This window comes from Doryrhamphus excisus, linkage group LG12, assembly GCF_037039965.1.
Source record: "Doryrhamphus excisus strain RoL-2023G ecotype Guam linkage group LG12, RoL_Dexc_Guam_v1.1, whole genome shotgun sequence".
Classification (NCBI taxonomy): Eukaryota; Metazoa; Chordata; class Actinopteri; order Syngnathiformes; family Syngnathidae; genus Doryrhamphus; species Doryrhamphus excisus.
The window spans coordinates 18,206,350-18,224,717 of record NC_136368.1 but is presented as its reverse complement, the minus strand read 5'-3'; the positions used below and the strand labels follow the sequence as shown (position 1 = coordinate 18,224,717).

General features: G+C 38.3%; 1 protein-coding gene across 8 annotated transcripts in view; it reads left to right on the top strand.

Annotated features, from left to right (window-relative positions):
* The window catches only part of pkp4 (plakophilin 4), a 71,825-nt gene that overhangs the window by 13,933 nt on the left and 39,524 nt on the right, over positions 1 to 18,368 (top strand). For 5 of the 8 annotated variants that reach the window (XM_058081418.2, XM_058081413.2, XM_078795069.1 and 2 more), the window contains exons 1-3: positions 237 to 384; positions 4,539 to 4,672; positions 17,143 to 17,255. In XM_058081418.2, coding sequence (XP_057937401.2) covers positions 369 to 384; positions 4,539 to 4,672; positions 17,143 to 17,255 — 263 coding nt within the window. In that variant the 5' untranslated portion in view covers positions 237 to 368. Of the gene's footprint in view, positions 1 to 236; positions 385 to 4,538; positions 4,673 to 5,971; positions 6,268 to 17,142; positions 17,256 to 18,368 lie in introns of those variants that run through there. The other 3 variants (XM_078795065.1, XM_078795066.1, XM_078795068.1) reach the window with 2 other exon arrangements.

Here is an 18,368-nt window from a genome sequence, read left to right as displayed (position 1 = left end):
CAAAATAAACACTAACCTGCACAAGCTCCACATGAGGTCATCTTTTAACTATTGGGAACTGTGTCGTCCTTAGGTATTAACCTAATTATAGCCTTGAACAACTTCACACACTTGGGCTTACTTCTCCGCCTCTCACCTACTTCTTGCCTTCTTGCCTCTCCACATGCTTGGGCTTGATGACACAACGCTGCGATGCTGCTGGCAGGCCAATGAGGCTGTTTTGCGTCTTCACGTTTGAAGAAAAACAGAAATGTTGAAGAGCCAGTCGGTTGTGTACTTTTAGGAGCGTGACGGCAGCTCCTTTTATCAAAGCTGTTGTGGACGTCGAACTAACATTACGGCTCTATGTAGATTCTGGATCACACTAAATGGGGAATTTTAAAGGTAGGATATCACGATTTTGCTTTAAATCAAGTTTGCTTCAACTGGCATGTATAGAGTCTAATGTTATTATTTGAACACATTATCAAAATCTAAAAAAAAAATCATACATATAGTCGAGTGGTTAGCGCGGAGGACCAGGGTTCGATTCCACCCTCAGCCATCTCTGTGTGGAGTTTACATGTTCTCCCCGTGTATGCGTGGGTTTTCTCCGGGTACTCCGGTTTCCTCCCACATTCCAAAAACATGCTAGGTTAATTGGTGACTCCAAATTTGTCCATAGGTATGAATGTGAGTGTGAATGGTTGTTTGTCTATATGTGCCCTGTGATTGGCTGGCGACCAGTCCAGGGTGTAAGCAAGTATCGGCCCATTTCGATATCGTGCTTTTTCACCGATATCGGCCGAACATTCAGAGAATCCCTAATATTTAGCTAAATGTACATATTTTATGGCTGCACGGCGGTCGAGTGGTTAGCGCGCAGGTCTCACAGCTAGGAGACCAGGGTTCAATTCCACCCTAGGTCATCTCTGTGTGGAGTTTGCATGTTCTCCCCGTGCATGCGTGGGTTTTTTCCGGGTTTGTTTGTCTATATGTGCCCTGTGATTGGCTGGCAACCAGTCCAGGGTGTACGCCGCCTCTCGTTCGAAGACAGCTGGGATAGGCTCCAGCACCCCCTCCGACCCTCGTGAGGAAAAAGCGGTAGAAAATGAATGAATGAATGAATGATACATATAATGTAAAGTCTGGTCTCTTTTTGTTTTTACAGAAATAGTCTGTTTTACTCCAGCTGTGGTGGTACTAACCTTTCCATTTTTTGGTTACCACTGTGTGCCCCCCCCACACCCCCCACCCTCCCATAGTGCTGCAAGAGTCAGGCAGGAGTCACACGTCAAATAGAAACAGTTTCCTGCTTGCTTCCTGGGAATTAAAGCTTGTGCCGGGGAATGAGGGTAGTGTTCTGCAAGATTATGAATGACTGGAAAAATATTTTAAGACGCCGACGTGGACTATCCTTTGCGGAAACACATACATTAGTCGTATAGTGTCAACGCCAGGCCTGGCACATGACTCAAATTGGGTCAGACATCTTGAAATGTTGCCCTTTTGGCTCACTGTCAGAATCTCCCAGAGTCCTTTTTTTTTCCCAGCAAAATAACCCAGGACTTCCAGCCTTTTCCATATACGATCAAAATGTTTTATGTCTTCACTGTAAACAGCCTGGCCGTGTCTCACAAACTGACTGTCAGCCCGAGTTAAATGATCTCATCTCTGTGTTAGCACCGGCTTGTTTAAAGTTGGCAAGCGCGTACACGGTGAGGATATGACCCCTTAAGCCTTTAAAATAAGAGCTGTCGGCGCCCAAGTGGACTCATTTAGTCGGGTATTTGAATAGCTGCTTGTCCCCTTGCCTGCATTAAGAAACTAAAATATTGCTGCCGGGGATCAACGGGATAATAATAAAAAATGTGGCACAGTGAGCCTCCCTAATAGAGTATTTACTCCAATACAGTTGGGACCTCACCTATACTTGAAAAACTCGATTGCCTAGCAGGGATGCGGCCATCCATTTATTTTATTTTATTTTTACACATATATATGTAAAAAAAAAAAAAATATATATATATATGTATATTTTGTTTTACTACATATTTTTTTTTACATTTTTTGACATTTTTTTACACACATTTGCACTACATACATACTTACATACATACCGACATACATACATACATACATACATACATACATACATACATACATACATACATCAGCAAATTTGCATATGATTTGCATGTGATGTTGTAACAGATGCTGCAGTAAAAAAACATAATTTCATAAAAGAGACAAAAAAGTCAGCAAAAACACATTATATATATATATATATATATATATATATATATATATATATATATATATATATATATATATATATATATATATATATATATATATATATATATATAAATAATTTTAATATAGTAGTATTACAGTGTATTACAGTTCCATTGTTGCCAACTCCTCCTCTGGAAGTCGCTAGAAGTTGTCATCAGCTAATTTGCATATGATTTGCATGTGATGTTATAACAGATGCTGCAGTAAAAAACCTAATTTCATAAAAGAGGCAAAAAAGTGAGCAAAAACACATTATATATATATATATATATATATATACAATTTTTTAATACGTTTAATATAGTAGTATTACAGTGTATTACAGTTCCATTGTTGCCAACTCCTCCTCTAGAAGTCGATAGAAGTTGTCATCGGCTAATTTGCATATGATTTGCATGTGATGTTATAACAGATGCTGCAGTAAAAAAACATAATTTCATAAAAGAGGCAAAAAAGTGAGCAAAAACACATTATATATATATATATAATTTTTTTAAATACGTTTAATATAGTAGTATTACAGTGTATTACAGTTCCATTGTTGCCAACTCTTCCTCTAGAAGTCACTAGAAGTTGTCATCAGCTAATTTGCATATGATTTGCATGTGATGTTGTAACAGATGCTGCAGTAAAAAAAACATAATTTCATAAAAGAGGCAAAAAGTGAGCAAAAACACATTTTTATATATATCTATATAAAATATATATGTAAACATATAAAACGTTTCAAATATAAACATATTTATATCTTATATATATATATATATATATTTATTGCATTTAGGACTACAAATAACTTGATTCTTAGTTTGTTGATTTAAAATTGGTCACCGAGTCATCATAATAAAATAATTTGAATATATCTATCTACTCCTTATCTTGCAGTTATGACGACTTGTTTAATTTTTCACACAACATTCTGACAGACAGACAAGTGTTGTGGTCCGAATGAGGTTTGAGTGTAATGAGTAGTAATTTAACAAAGGCGCGGTTCACTCTTACATAAACGTTGATGTCATGGAGTGGGCCACAAAATACGGTCCCGCCGTCTGCAAGTTTGAGACCCCTGGTCTTTACACATGAAGATGTTGACACGGCACCACAAAATTGGCATCCTGTCTGGTTTTGTCTTGTAAATCACGTTGGCCAAGATATGTGCAGAAAAGCCCGAGCTTGGAATATGTCTCTAAATCTTTTCTCTAAATAGCTCACAGATGACAGCAGCGGTGAATCTTTCAGGCAGTAAAAGTCCTTGTGAAATCTATGTTTTCCCCATAGAAACACTTGCTTTTGTGTGCTTCTGTGAGAACGTCATCGCAGGTGCCCTGGGTGTGTGGGTGTGTGTGTGTGTGTGTGATGGACTTATTTCATGTGGTTCAAGACCATGAGACGAGATCTATTGCACTTACATTTCAGTTATGAGCCACAGGGCATAGAGAGCAAAGAATATGGTATCCACTTAGCTTTTCCATCTGTTGTTGACATTCTATTTTTTGCAAACTCGTGATTTTTTTCAATGAATGGCTTTAGTCATTAATATTTCCCGTTATATTTTATGGGTCATTAATGTTCTCCAACAAAAAGCATGCATAGTGGAACCTCGGTATTCATTAATTTTCTACCGCTTATCCTCATGAGGGTCGCGGCGGGTGCAGGAGCCTATCCCAGCTGTCTTCAGGCGAGAGGCGGCATTATGAATTATCCTTACTGACCTTTTTTGCAGTACATTTAGTGAGTGAAGAAATATTATAAAGAAGGTTTGATCTCAAGTCCACAACAATAGGTTGCAGCCATTGGTCAGATTTATATTTTCTGCATATGAAACTATAATAATTAGCTATAATAATATTTATATAGATTTACATGATTTCCATTAGATTTTTTTTCTAATGCACATTTTACTTTTTGCCTCTTTTGTCTTTTGTCTATCTTAAAATTGTGTATTTTTTCAATAAAACTAGAAAACACCCAACGATGGAAATACATAAATTTTTCTGGACATACGTGGTGTTTATATGTAGGCCATATGGCATTGATTCGCACAGTCACAGACTAGAAACACTGACGGTCTTGGGGCCATATGGCGTGTCTGTGCGTGGGTGTGTATTGACAGTCGTGGCGGCGCGTGACCATCAATAGCCACTTATTCCTTTGTCAATACAAACCAGGCGGAGGTCAATGCATATACAGGTACCGAAGAGAACACGATCGATGACAAATGCTGATTATGTGTGGTTTTTTTTTTTTGTGTGTGTGCCCAGGAGGAATGCCAGTTCCTGAGCAGAGCCCAGTGATGGAGGAGGGGCTTCTGCTGACCACCCGTAGCAGGACGACTGGCCGCAGCATGGAGCCTAACAACACGGCCAACAATATCCTGGCGTCTGTGAAAGAACAGGTAGTGTACCACATATTATCATATTATCATGTAGAATTATTACAAGTTACACTAAGGAACATCACATCATTTGAATTGCAGCACTCAACATATCTGCAAAACAGTAGGAAGGAGTCATTTGACCATTTTCTCCATGTCTTACGGATAATTGTATGTAATTATCGCCATTTTCTAATAGGCGAGAATGTGTAACAGTAGACTGATGGCTTATGCCGGGGGTGTCCAAACTTTTTCCAACGAGGGCCATATACTGAAAAATCAAGGGATGCAAGGGCTACTTCGATATACATGCAAATATATGTAAATATATAATATATAAATATATATATAATATATAATATATAATAATATAAGAAGTTATGTGCATTTCAAGAAAAAAAAACTTTGTAGTTTAGGTGAAAAATCGTTCTGGCCTTTACTCTTTTTCCACCATTTTTGCTGTGTTTTTTTTTTAAATATTTCAACTTTCATTTTTTTTTGTAATGTTACTTTATTCAGACTTTTTCTAATTCAATATGAACAAATTTTACAAACATTAAAATTTAATTTTTTGCTTGTTTCTCATGATATTATGACTTTTACAATATATATTTGTTTTTTAATATTGCAACTCTCTGCTATTCAAGTGGCCTTTTCTCCCTAATACTGTATTACAAATGTATTTTTGGAAAATTGTGATTTTTTTTTTCTTGTTAGAAAAAATATATTTTTTCAAAACTTACTGATGCAAAAATGACAACAAAAATTCTAAACTGCTTTTTTTTTTTTTTTTTACTTTTCTTGTGACATTTTTAGGGCTAATTTTTAGGTTAATTGGCGACTCCAAATTGTCCATAGGTATGAATGTGAGTGTGAATGGTTGTTTGTCTATATGAACCCTGTGATTGGCTGGCCACCAGTCCAGGGTGTACCCTGCCTCTCGCCCAAAGACAGCCGCGACCCTTGTGAGGATAAGCGGTAGAAAATGAATGAATTAATGAATACCGAGGTTCCACTATTTATGCTTTTTGTTGGAGAACATTATCGGACAGCTGGGATAGGCTCCAGCAACCCCTGCGACCCTTGTGAGGAAAAAGCGGTAGAAAATGAATGAATGAATGACTGGGAATCCCACATTGTCAGTAATATTCATTTTGCTATCCCTACAATGACTGTTGAAGGCTCTAGTATTCATTAACAAAGCTTCCTTGAAGAAAGTGGGCTTTACGCGGGGAAGGAAGGAGGGAACACCTGCGATGTCACTTCCTTCCCCAGAGGACCTTCAGCAGCGGTTCGCAGCAGAACAGGCTGCCAGAACTTTGTCTATTTCATTGACCGCTGGCTAGAGAGACCTGCCTTCAAGGAGATTCCTCCTGTAGAGCGTAAAATGATCGTCTCTCTCACAGTATTAAACAAAGCTGGACAGGCAAATGAGAGGGTGGGCAAAAGAGGAAATTAGATCCCGGCCTAGTGGGTGTAGTCCCCCCCCCCCTCGCTTGAGGTTTTCCTCTGATTGTTGAGATTTTCGAGGGATCCGACCGTCAGAGGAAGCATGCTCCTCCGCTGGGGTGTAGTTCTGGTTAAGGACGCTGCAGCTGCATATGTCTGAATGCTTGGTAAGTGTTTACTACGTTATTGTTTTTGTTATTTTTTCTCATGTCTCACTTTTGAATTGTCACTCCGTGCGACTGATACGGCTGCCCCATGCAGACTTTGCCCTGATGCCCAAACATGGGCAGAAGACCTAACAAGTTTATCCTGCAAGGTTGTTTTCTCTGTTTTTTCCCTTCTTTAATATTTCATGGCAATAGCTTGTTTGGCTTGTGTTCGATTTAGTTTGTATTGATTTATCAGTGCAAGTGCTTGGTAAAATAATTGCCCATTAGTTCAGAGAGAATTGTCGACAACGTTTTTTTTTTTTTTTTTTCCATCAGCTATGATGTACAGTGGCGGTACAACTGTTTTGGCTGCAGGGACCCACCATCACGCCTCGATGACAAGCGCTGACCCAAATTGTGGAAATGTTTCAACTCATATGTTATATCTAAAGGGACTGTTTACTCTGCTGCCTGGGCTCACTTTATGGCATACTTTCTTGTGTTGCACTAATATTACGCAATAGGTCTTTGTTGGTCAGTTTATACCTGTTTGTAAGGTCACATAAGGAGTTTTAGAGTTTAAAGTCCAAACTGGAAAAGGTGAATTCCGAAATTCCCTAAGAGTAAAATTTGAGTTAATTGTTAACCTCCTGCTTTCATTCATTGTTCCTTGCAAGGAGCGGTCCGGTTCAGTGTTCTCTCATATTTCCAGACATATTATGCTTATGAGGACTTAGGTAAGGCACACTTAAATCAGTTTTTCATAATGTCTTAGTAAAATATTGATTAAGGTCTGGTTCCACTGATTGATGCAGTAAAATGAGAGGCACATCTGCTTTGGATTTTGACTTTGTTCATTATTTCTATTATTTATATTATTATTAATATTATATTATAGACATAGACTTTCTTTATAGTCATTGCACAATAACACAGCAGTGAAATTGCCAACGTTGTTGCCTGGCTCCCGTGTAATAATAAATGATAATGTAATAATTACATCAAATATGAACAATGTACACCGTAAACAGTAATTTGTACAAATAATTAATTTTTTTTGAATAAATAACAATAATTTAAAGTTTTGGTTGTGCGTGTGGGTTGAGGGGCTTATTTGGCATTCAGCAGTCTAATGGCCAGGGCCATTATATTATATTATATTATATTATATTATATTATATTATATTATATTATATTATATTATATTATATTATATTATATTATATTATATTATATTATATTATATTATATTATATTATATTATATTATATTATATGTTAATTTAATTTTAGAATATTAAATTAATAATTATTATTTATTACTATTATTATTTTATTAATTTAAAATTATTTAAATTATTTGTGCAATTTATTGTTTACGCTGTACATTGTTGTTCATATTTGATGTCATCTATTTATTCACCACTTATATTATTATTATTATTTTTTTTTTTTTTTTAAATTATTATTATTATTATTATTATTATTATTATTATTATTATTATTATTATTATTATTATTATTATTATTATTATTATTATTATACGGGAGCCAGGCAACGACATTTCAATGGCAATTTCACTGCTGTCTTATTGTGCAATGACAATAAAGAAAGTCTATCTATGTATATTTATCTATTATGCAAAGTGGCAGTCATCATTAATAACTGGCAGGAGGAATAATCACATTGATTACACCACAAATCCAGGTTGGAGTCTCATGGACGTGCACATGCACAGGCCCTCAGTCTCTCAGTTGTGCTGGTGCCACAATATTGACGGAAGCGCTTAGACTAATCAAACCAGGAGGACTTTAGGTGCCCAAGCATGGCATGGATCACCTGCAGTAGAATATCAAGTGCACCCTGAAATTCGCACAGTATTGGTTGTTTTAAAGCCTTCATTATTGAGCCCATGGAAGCTTTTTTGGCATTACACATTAGTGTGCCAGAGAGGGTAGTTTCTCTCTGTGGGCAATAATCTTTCTCATTGGTAAGTGAATAAGCACTCTAATTACAATCGAGCGGCTATTTCTCTCTGCTTCTCTGGGTCTTATCTGCCTTCCTCTCCCTGGCGTTGCTGCTGCTGTGACAAAGGCAGCGGGAAATCTAGACCCATAAGCACTGTGGCCTCGATTATGGACATAAAAATGGAAGCCTAGCTCCAAGCAATTACCCCTAGGGGCGTAAGAGTGTGACACATTCAGAGGGGGCGGGGATATAGGTGAAGGAGAGTGCTGGGAGAGACAAAAACACACAGATGTGGAGGCAGGGGGGAAAAAGTGGGTGGGAAGGACAAAAGCGAGAGTGGGGGGCATGATGGAGAATGGCAGAGTCAGATTAGCTGTCACCAGAAAAGCCGTTCTGTAAATGTATTGTGGCAGGGAGCTGTCAATGTAGAAGAAAGCAAAAAAAAAAAAATAAGAAAAGAGGAACAGGAGACAATGTGCTTCCCATGTGATGTGATGTGATGCCCGTGGATTGGTGTGTCTGACCTGGTGCAACGTTCTCTTGTTTTGAACCAAGCCCTGGGAAATCTCCCCCACCTCGCTGTTAATCCTCATGAACATCACTGTCATCATCGTCGTTATAATTATCTCCCTGATCACTACCACAGTCAGCAGCAGTGCACCACACACCCCAGAGAGCAGGTGGAAACCAAGACCATATTGCTATTAATGTTATTATTTTTTATTATACTTTTGATTTTTTTTTCTGCATTTGCATTTGATTGTATTTTATTTGGTTTGTATTCATGCGATTGGTTATATTTTTATATGGAAAAATATGTATTTTTTGCATAGCAAATACTTTTAGTTTATGGCTGGGCGATATATCGATATACAGTTTTTTTATATTGATATTTCTACTAAGTACAATATCAAAAACAATATAGTTCATATCGATATAGACAGGATTTAATGTTGTTTCAAGATGGCGCCGCCCGAGCAGCTCCATGTATACTGCAACGTTTTTAGTGTTTAATAGTGCTTTGTTTATTACTTCCTTATTGTTTAGTGCCGGCTGCACAGTGGATGAGTGGTTACCTCGCCGACCTCACAGCTAGGAGACCAGGGTTCAATTCCAACCTCGGCTATCTCTGTGTGGAGTTTGCATGTTCTACCCGTGCAAACGTGGGTTTTTTTCCGGGTACTCCGGTTTCCTCCCACATTCCAAAAACATGCTAGGTTAATTAGCGACTCCAAATTGTCCATAGGTATGAATGTGAGTGTGAATGGTTGTTTGTCTATATGTGCCCTGTGATTGGCTGGCCACCAGTCCAGGGTGTACCCCGCCTCTCGCCTGAAGACAGCTGGGATAGGCTCCAGCACCCCCGCAACCCTCGTGAGGAAAAAGCGGTAGAAAATGGTGGTGGTTAACTCGCAGACCTCACAGCTAGGAGACCAGGGTTCAATTCCAACCTCGGCTATCTCTGTGTGGAGTTTGCATGTTCTACCCGTGCATACGTGGGTTTTTTCCGGGTACATTCCAAAAACATGCTATGCTAATTTTGTGCGTTACATTGTATCTATGATATCTGACATTTCCAGTATTCGATCAGGGAATAAAGGTGCAAAGTAGTGCTTCTTGGAGTCACAAACTTTATTGGCGACAGGCATAAACAAACACACTTTAAAACTATAACTATTGCGGTACTTGTGTGACCGATTTAAATTGTTGAGAAATATAATTATAATATGTGGATTTTAAAATATGACATTTATTTCAACTGAATAACTAGTAATGACAAATATATGGAAGAAGGGAACCGGCTGCATACCGATTACATACAGATGAGTTTTTCTTTCACAACAAATCCTTCAGGAGCGGCAGTGTCTCCCTATTAAGGTCATTTGCATGTTGACAGCTGCTAAATTGCTTGCTGTCCTCTTTTCAGATGAGTGTAATGTTTTGACACAATAGTGTTGATGTCACCCTGCAAGTGTTATTATGAATTAAAGTGCTTGAGGAATTGGACCTTTGGTGTTAGTGTTGTTTAGTTATTCATTCATTCATTCATTTTCTACTGCTTGTCCTCACGAGGGGGTGCTGGAGCCTATCCCAGCTGTCTTTGGGCAAGAGGCGAGGTACACATTGGACTGGTGGCCAGCCAATCACAGGGCACATATAGACAAACAACCATTCACACTCACATTCATACCTATGGACAATTTGGAGTCGCTAATTAACCTAGCATGTTTTTGGAATGTGGGAAGAACATGCAAACTCCACACAGAGATGGCCGAGGGTGGAATCGAACCCTGGTTCAGCCTTGTTTAGTTATGTTTTTGTAAAAAAAAAAACAAAAAAAAAACATCACAGCTGCACGGTGGTCGATTGGTTAGCGCGCAGACCTCACAGCTAGGAGACCAGGGTTCAATTCCACCCTCGGCCATCTCTGTGTGGATTTAGAATGTTCTCTCCGTGCATGCGTAGGTTTTCTCCGGGTACTCCGGTTTCCTCCCACATTCCAAAAACATGCTAGGTTAATTAGCGACTCCAAATTGTCCATAGGTATGAATGTGAGTGTGAATGGTTGTTTGTCTATACGTGCACTGTGATTGGCTGGCCACCAGTCCAGTGTGTACCTCGCCTCTCGCCCGAAGACAGCTGGGATGGACTCCAGCAACCCCCGCGACCCTCATGAGGAAAAGCAGTAGAAAATGAATGAATGAATTAAAAACTCCTAAAGCTAGGGCAACTGCTTCACATTCTAATAACCAAGTTAAGACTTTTAAAAGGGGAGGGGGTCGATTTTGTTAACAAACATTTAACTAAATCCCCACATCAGTGCTTCCTCAGTAACGATTGTGCTTTTATGTGCAGCACACTGTGAATGCAAATGAGGGCGGATGATAAAGACATTTAGCAAATAGGTGAGTGGGAGCTCATCAGCCGCCTTTGCACTTCAGCTAGTCCACTGTCAACACTGTCACGCCTACAGATGTTCTGCCTTCATGCGGTGGAAACGCAATGACGACATCGTGTGAGACCACCACCGCTTGTGGTCGGGAATTTGGGATTAACTACATGCAGTTTTGCTTCTTCTCTAGCTTTTTAGACATGTATTCCCAAACCCTAATATAAACAGGCTTTATATGCTCCAACTATGAAAATATAGAATGTAGAATTCAGGAATTCACTAATGGCTGCATGGCAGGCCCACAGCTAGGAGACCTGAGTTCGATTCCACGTTCGACTCCCCGTGCATGCGTGGGTTTTCTCCGGGTATTCCGGTTTCCTCCCACATTCCAAAAACATGCTAGGTTAATTAGCGACTCCAAATTGTCCATAGGTATGAATGTGAGTGTGAATGGTTGTTTGTCTATATGTGCCCTGTGATTTGCTGGCCACCAGTCCAGGGTGTACCCCGCCTCTCCCCCAAAGACAGCTGGGATCGGCTCCAGCATTCTCTGCGACTCTCGTGTGGTACAAAATGAATGAATGAACTTTTATTGTAGGGCTGCACGGTGGTTGTGTGGTTAGCGTGCAGGTTACCTCACAGCTAGGAGACTCGGGTTCAATTCCACCCTCTGTGTGGAGTTTGCATGTTCTCCCCGTGCATGCGTGGGTTTTCTGTGGATATTCCGGTTTCCTCCCACATTCCAAAAACATGCTAGGTTAATTAGCGACTCCAAATTGTCCATAGGTATGAATGTGAGTGTGAATGGTTGTTTGTCTATACGTGCCCTGTGATTGGCTGGCGACTAGTCCAGGGTGTACCGTGCGTATCACCCGAAGACAGCTGGGATAGGCTCCAGCACCTCCGCGATAATCGTGAGGATAGGCAGTAGAAAATGAATGAATGAATTCACTAATCACCCATATGTCTTGTTTATGTTTAATATTTGTGACATTTTCTCCCTTTTTCATTTTCTTCCAATACTAGACATAAGGAGTAATGATTTTTGTTGTTGCTTGCTGCTTGTCATTATAAAAGCTGTGTTGCATTTTATTGACGCAAAAGCAATTTCCTCGGTCTGTCTCACCTTCATCTGAGTTTGAAGCTGGAGACAATCACATATATTTCTTCAAATCTCTCCTGATCCACAGTTCTCACGATCCTGCTATTGTTCCACAATACTCCATGTAGTTTCTTGTTCTCATATTATTTTTGCCAAGGTGCCTTTGTTTTATTTTGTGTAGGTAGTTATCATGTAATACTATATGGTTCTTTTTCGCTTTGCCTGCTGTGAAGCCAGTTTTCTTCTCTTGAACATCACATCACGCCTTGTGGTCTGTCCCTCAGTGCTGCAGAAATCCTTTAACCTCTGCTGTCATTCCGAAACAAGCGTCGGAATGCAGCTGCCACGCTGCCACACACACGTCGTGGTGAGGCTGCGGGGATGTTGAGGCTCATTGCTACTGCATGAATAAACATATCTGGTGTGTCACATTCAAAAAAAATATCCATGTTAGGCTAATTGGAGATGCTAAATTGTCCATAGGTGCTTGTTTGTCTTTATGTGGGTGTACCCCAATGTCAGCTGGGATAGGCTCCAGCATGGATTTGTTTGCTGCCATGTGTGATAACCAAATGTTCTTTTCACTGTGATGTCAAGAAGGCACTTGAGGCATTTCACATGGGTCTAGTATTTTCAGCGCCCATAAACATGAAGCGCGCGCATCGCGTGGCTTAGCAGCCATGCTGTCATCTGTTTGTTTGGGTCCGGGCTAAAGACACAAGGGGACAGGATCTGATTCAGTTCTGGGGATATAAGCAGACCTGCCAAATAAGGGTGTTTAGGGACCTTGTTGGTACGAGAAATCAAGCGGTCCCACGATAGTGTATTGGATGTTTGTTTGCCAAACTGTAGCTTTGATGGCGGAATATTGCCGGGAAAGCATCTTTGATGATACTTTATATGTTGGGCTTCTTGTGTACCTCGCCTGTAGTCAGCTGGGATAGGTTCCAGCAAACCCCCGCGACCTTAATGAGGATAAGCGGTATAGAAAGTGAATGGGCTTCTTGTGTTTGAATGGTAAACAATAGTCAGTGACAATCTGAAGTGGACATGGATTGTTTAACATCAGCTCTTATTGTAGGTGGGAGGGCACGGTGAGGAGCAGCGAGTTGTCGAGAGGAAATGTGAAAAACATTTGCATATTACATTTTTTTGGTCCAACGAATGGGTATTTTAACATTTCAAAAATGCTTCATGGAAGGAGTTTGCTTCCCACTGAAGCAGCTCAAATTGAATGCAGCCATAGCTAATGTGAAAATACAATAAAGTGAGGGCTTCTCTCAGCAAGTTTTAGTTGAGATTAAACCGGAATTAATTCGTTCAATTAATTACAGATCATAATTTATCTCTCTTATCTCTTAACAGCACTACTTTTAGTGAGCCCTAAAGGGCGCATGCTGTTTTTTGTGTCTGTAGCTTTAATGCTAATTAGCTGCATTTTTCCATGAATGTCTCTGACAGTGTGTAACTTTATCCACTTTTTTATGTATACGCTATAACTCTGCACTTAGTACATGATACTTTACAACTTTCTTCTTCTTATTTAGAATTTTCTCTTGTACATTTACAACTTTATTCTCATAGATTAAAATTTACAAGAAAAAGTCATGCATTTACTAGAATACAGTCGTGAATTTATGAAGTTTTCTTGAAAACTTTTAACTTTGTTTCTTGTGTTTTCTTGTAAATTTACTACTACAGTAATACATTTACAAATTTATTTTATCTATTTATTTGATCTTTATTCTATTTATTCTCGTTAATTTACAACTTTTTTCTCCATAAATTCTCATAAATTGTAATTTACGGCAAAAGTCGTGAACTTACTAGAATAGTCACAAATATATGTTTTTCTTGTAAATGTACAACTATTGTCATAAATGTAAATTTACAATGTTTTTCTCATAAATTTACTTTTTTAACGTAAATGTAAAACTTTTTTTTATCATAAATTTGTGGCATACTAGATAGATACTAGATTTCCATCATACTACATACCATATATCACATAGAACAACACTAGCATAGCATAACATATGTAAACTACAGTGCTCACGCATTCAGCTACTGTTAGAACATCATTAAAAAGTAAATGTACCTTTAAGTAAGCACAGAATTTCTTTTAACGGTTCCCTCTACTAAGGTTGCAGTGCAGCAAGCGCTATGCAATTTCTAATTTGAACTTCCCTTTGTCCATATTTCATTAGGCCGACGTCCATTTTTGCAGCATCACCCTGTGCTCTAACAAGCTAATTAAGAACGCATTGAATCTATATTCGTTATAGCTGTATTGAGCCGTGGGGAGATCAGCTTAAAACAAAACCTAATGAGCTTTATACTTCATAAAAGCTTGCATTTCTCTTTAATAGCTTGGAAATCGCTTGACGCAGAACAAGCAGTTTTTCCAAATAGGACTGATTGACATTTTTTGACTTAGTCTTCTTGGTATGATATTGTGTTTTAACACTAATGATAAATGTATTTTTATACCCACAAATGTGTTTTTACTCTTCAAAACACAGTTGTTGCAGTAGTAGAAGTTTTTTTTTTCTTTTAAAACTCATATTTGCACTTGTATTGTATATTTCCTAGATACCTTTTTGAGTGTTAAGTTGCTGTGTGATGAGTTTCACGATTTTTTGGTGTGGCAAATCTGTTTTTTTTTTCTCTAAACATAGTGGGTGTGAATTATAAACCAGAAATTACGGTAATTGGATTCTTCTTTGTGAATTTATTAAGACTAGCCTAGCATTGTTGACAGTAGAACATGTTATTTTAGTTTATTTGTCTTTTTTTATTTTACAAAATGTAATGATTTGTGACAGTTTGCGTTACATATTACAGTATTTGTCTTATTTTGTGTTATTTTTGGTTATTTGTGAAATGCATCCAGTTGCATGACTATAAAAGTAGCATAATGCGGAGTGTTTACGGTAAAAATATTGCTTAAACTTTTTGCACAATGTCCTCCTAAATCGCTACACATCGACCTCGTTATTGTCGTCATGATAGTGTATTTGCAATGCTAAGCTACATACTACTCTTGCCAAGTGAAAGCCTCCTGTGGCTTTGTATTACACCCCCCCCCTACCCCCCACCCCCATCACCCCCTGGGAAGCTTTGATTGTGAAGTAACCACATCCCGCAGCCTAGCTCCACTTATCTACTGAGGTGGTGGAGATAAGAGCGATGGAGGGCATTGCACGGCGGTATCAGGGGGCGGGGGTATAGTCGAGAAGGTTTTTAGTAGTCTGGAGGACAACCCGAAGAAAACTGGAAAGTAAGTGTGAAAAGTAGGCGGAGCCAAGCTTGGCTATGTGACTGAATTTAAGGTTAAAGCGTCTCACAAAGGGCTACTCCATGCACAGACGTGACATGCTGTGAAACGGGACGGTGAATGTACGCAAGTGTTGAAAAGGATATGACATGAGAGGGCTAGCAAGATGAGGATCCTGCTGTCATCTCTTCATACAACCATGGTGAGTGAGGCCAGAAAACGCTGTTTGTGGAACGCAGGGAATGTCTGAAAGTGGTGATTAGGATGACATCTCTAAGCAGGCCTAATTACTGTATAAGTGTGTTACATTTGTGCCTTCAGAGGAGTGTCACTATGTAGGACTTAAAGCTTGAAATTAGTGCACGGAAAAGCCTCAATGATGGTGGATAATTAGGCAAATGCTGACTTCCACACAGCTTGCATGGATACACAACCACCAAGGACATGGAGGACATGGAGGCCATGGAGGCCATGGAGGCCATGGAGGACATGGAGGACATGGAGGGAAGGGGTGCTTCTGTGCTGCAGGGGAACGTATAAATGAGTTTAGTTTGGAAGTGTTGTTTTTATGGTTGTTCTCTATGTTAAGTCGAATTGGTTAGGTTGAATTGGTAACTGCTCTGGCGTGGAGAAGGGGTGGGATTTAATAAGCTTTGCTTCTTCCTGCTCCTTTTCAGACATGTGTAGTAATGAGGTGTTGTGTATGTGTATGTGAGTATAAATGTGTATATATGTGTATGTGTGTGTATATATGTGTATATATAGTATGTGTGTATATATATGTATATATATAGTATGTGTATATATGTATATATATATATAGTATGTGTATATATATAGTATGTATATATATATAGTATCTATATAGTATGTATATATAGTGTGTTTAAGTGTATATGTATGTGTGTGTGTGTGTATATATATATATATATATATATATATATATATATATATATATATATATATATATATATATATATATATATATATATATAGTATGTATGTGTATGTGTGTATATATGTGTATGTGTGTATATATATAGTATGTGTGTGTGTGTGTGTATATATATATATAGTATGTGTGTGTGTATATATATATAGTATATATATATAGTATTATATATATAGTATGTATGTATGTGCATATATATATAGTATGTATATATGTATAGTATGTATATATGTATATGTATGTATATAGTATGTATATATGTATATGTATGTATATAGTATGTATATATGTATATGTATAGTATGTATATATGTATGTATATATGTGTATATATAGTATGTATATGTATATATATATAGTATGTGTATGTGTGTATATATGTTTGTGGGTATATATATAGTATGTATATATGTATATGTATAGTATGTATATGTATAGTATGTATATATGTATGTATACATATATAGTATGTATGTGTATGTATATATATATATATAGTGTATATGCGAGAAACATTAATGTAACATAGTATGCATGTCTGAAATAAGAAAGAAAGAAAGTGTAACCCACATACCATCGTGATAAAGTACTATGCAATATCTTATTTACTTGTCATTCTGTCAATAGATTATCGGAGATTATCGCGTCTGACCTTCACTCCCCCTTTTTTCCCCTCTTTCTTTCTGTCGTCTCATGTGCAGGAGCTCCAGTTTGAGCGGCTAACCCGGGAGCTGGAGGTGGAGAGGCAGATTGTGGCCAATCAGCTGGAAAGATGCAGACTCGGGGCAGAGTCGCCGGGCGCCGGAAGCAGCAGGTAATGAAACGATTTTGCACACAAAAAGCAACTATTCGCCGCATGGCATTTTTATCCTTCACAGCAGTAGGCTAGTATTCCATAGTGGTGCCTTATGGCATACTGGTGGAGCGGCGCACTTTGCTCACGACTGATTGAGCAGGCTGAATATGTTCGATTCCCCCGGATGATTACTGTATAATAATGTACTGAATGCAGTATTTATCTTCCAAAAGCTGAAGCATTTTGTCGAGATAAATGGATACCAATATGGCAACCAAGCAGAAACTGGGTATTAGTTGTTGTACTTGTGAATATCTACCAGGGTATACTCTATGTCCGTTGTATTTTGAAGTGTCCAACTGATTCCCTGTCATCCAGCCAAATTTTGCAACTTCTGCCCAATCATTAACAAGAATTTATAGTTATTATTAGGTGTGTGACCAATTTTTACATATGGGTATTGGGTTTTCTGCCAATATTCATATTGGCGTGCGAGTGACACCTCTTCAAAGCTGTTGTTTATTTAGCCTAGCTGAAGGCTGCAAGACGTTGGTGTTTAGAGTTAAACAACAACTGTGTTTGTGGGGAAAACGCTGAGCCGGTGTTTATCTGTGAGCAAGCGTTGTGTGTGTGTGACACCCCACAACACACATTGTTGTGGGGTGTCGTTTGCTTACCGTGGCACTATTGAGAGTACGGCGCTTTTGAGTTTGTCGTGGAAACTCCTCCCCACTTCTGTCCAGTTACAGTCATGGCTTTTTTTGTGCCGCGTTTTGTTTGGTAGTACAACTGACGAATGAATAAGTGTTTTTTTGTCAATGGAGACGCTCCAAAGTCTGTGTTGTAACAAACGTTTGTAGTCATAGTTGCATTTTTAGCATTTTGTTGTTTGACACCCTAATAAACTATTCCTTCAAAGGAGGTGCAGCAACTTGAAAAAAATTTTTTAAACCTGCTTAGCAAACTTCAGTTTTGCCAAAGGCAAGATATTAATTATTTTTAGTAATTATTAATTAAATTAAAATGAAATTATTAATTTAAAAAGTAATTTATGTAATTATTTTTAGTTCCTAAAGTTAGAAAGTAAGAGAGTGGGAAGAAAACTAAATAATCTGGTCTTTCAGGGAATAG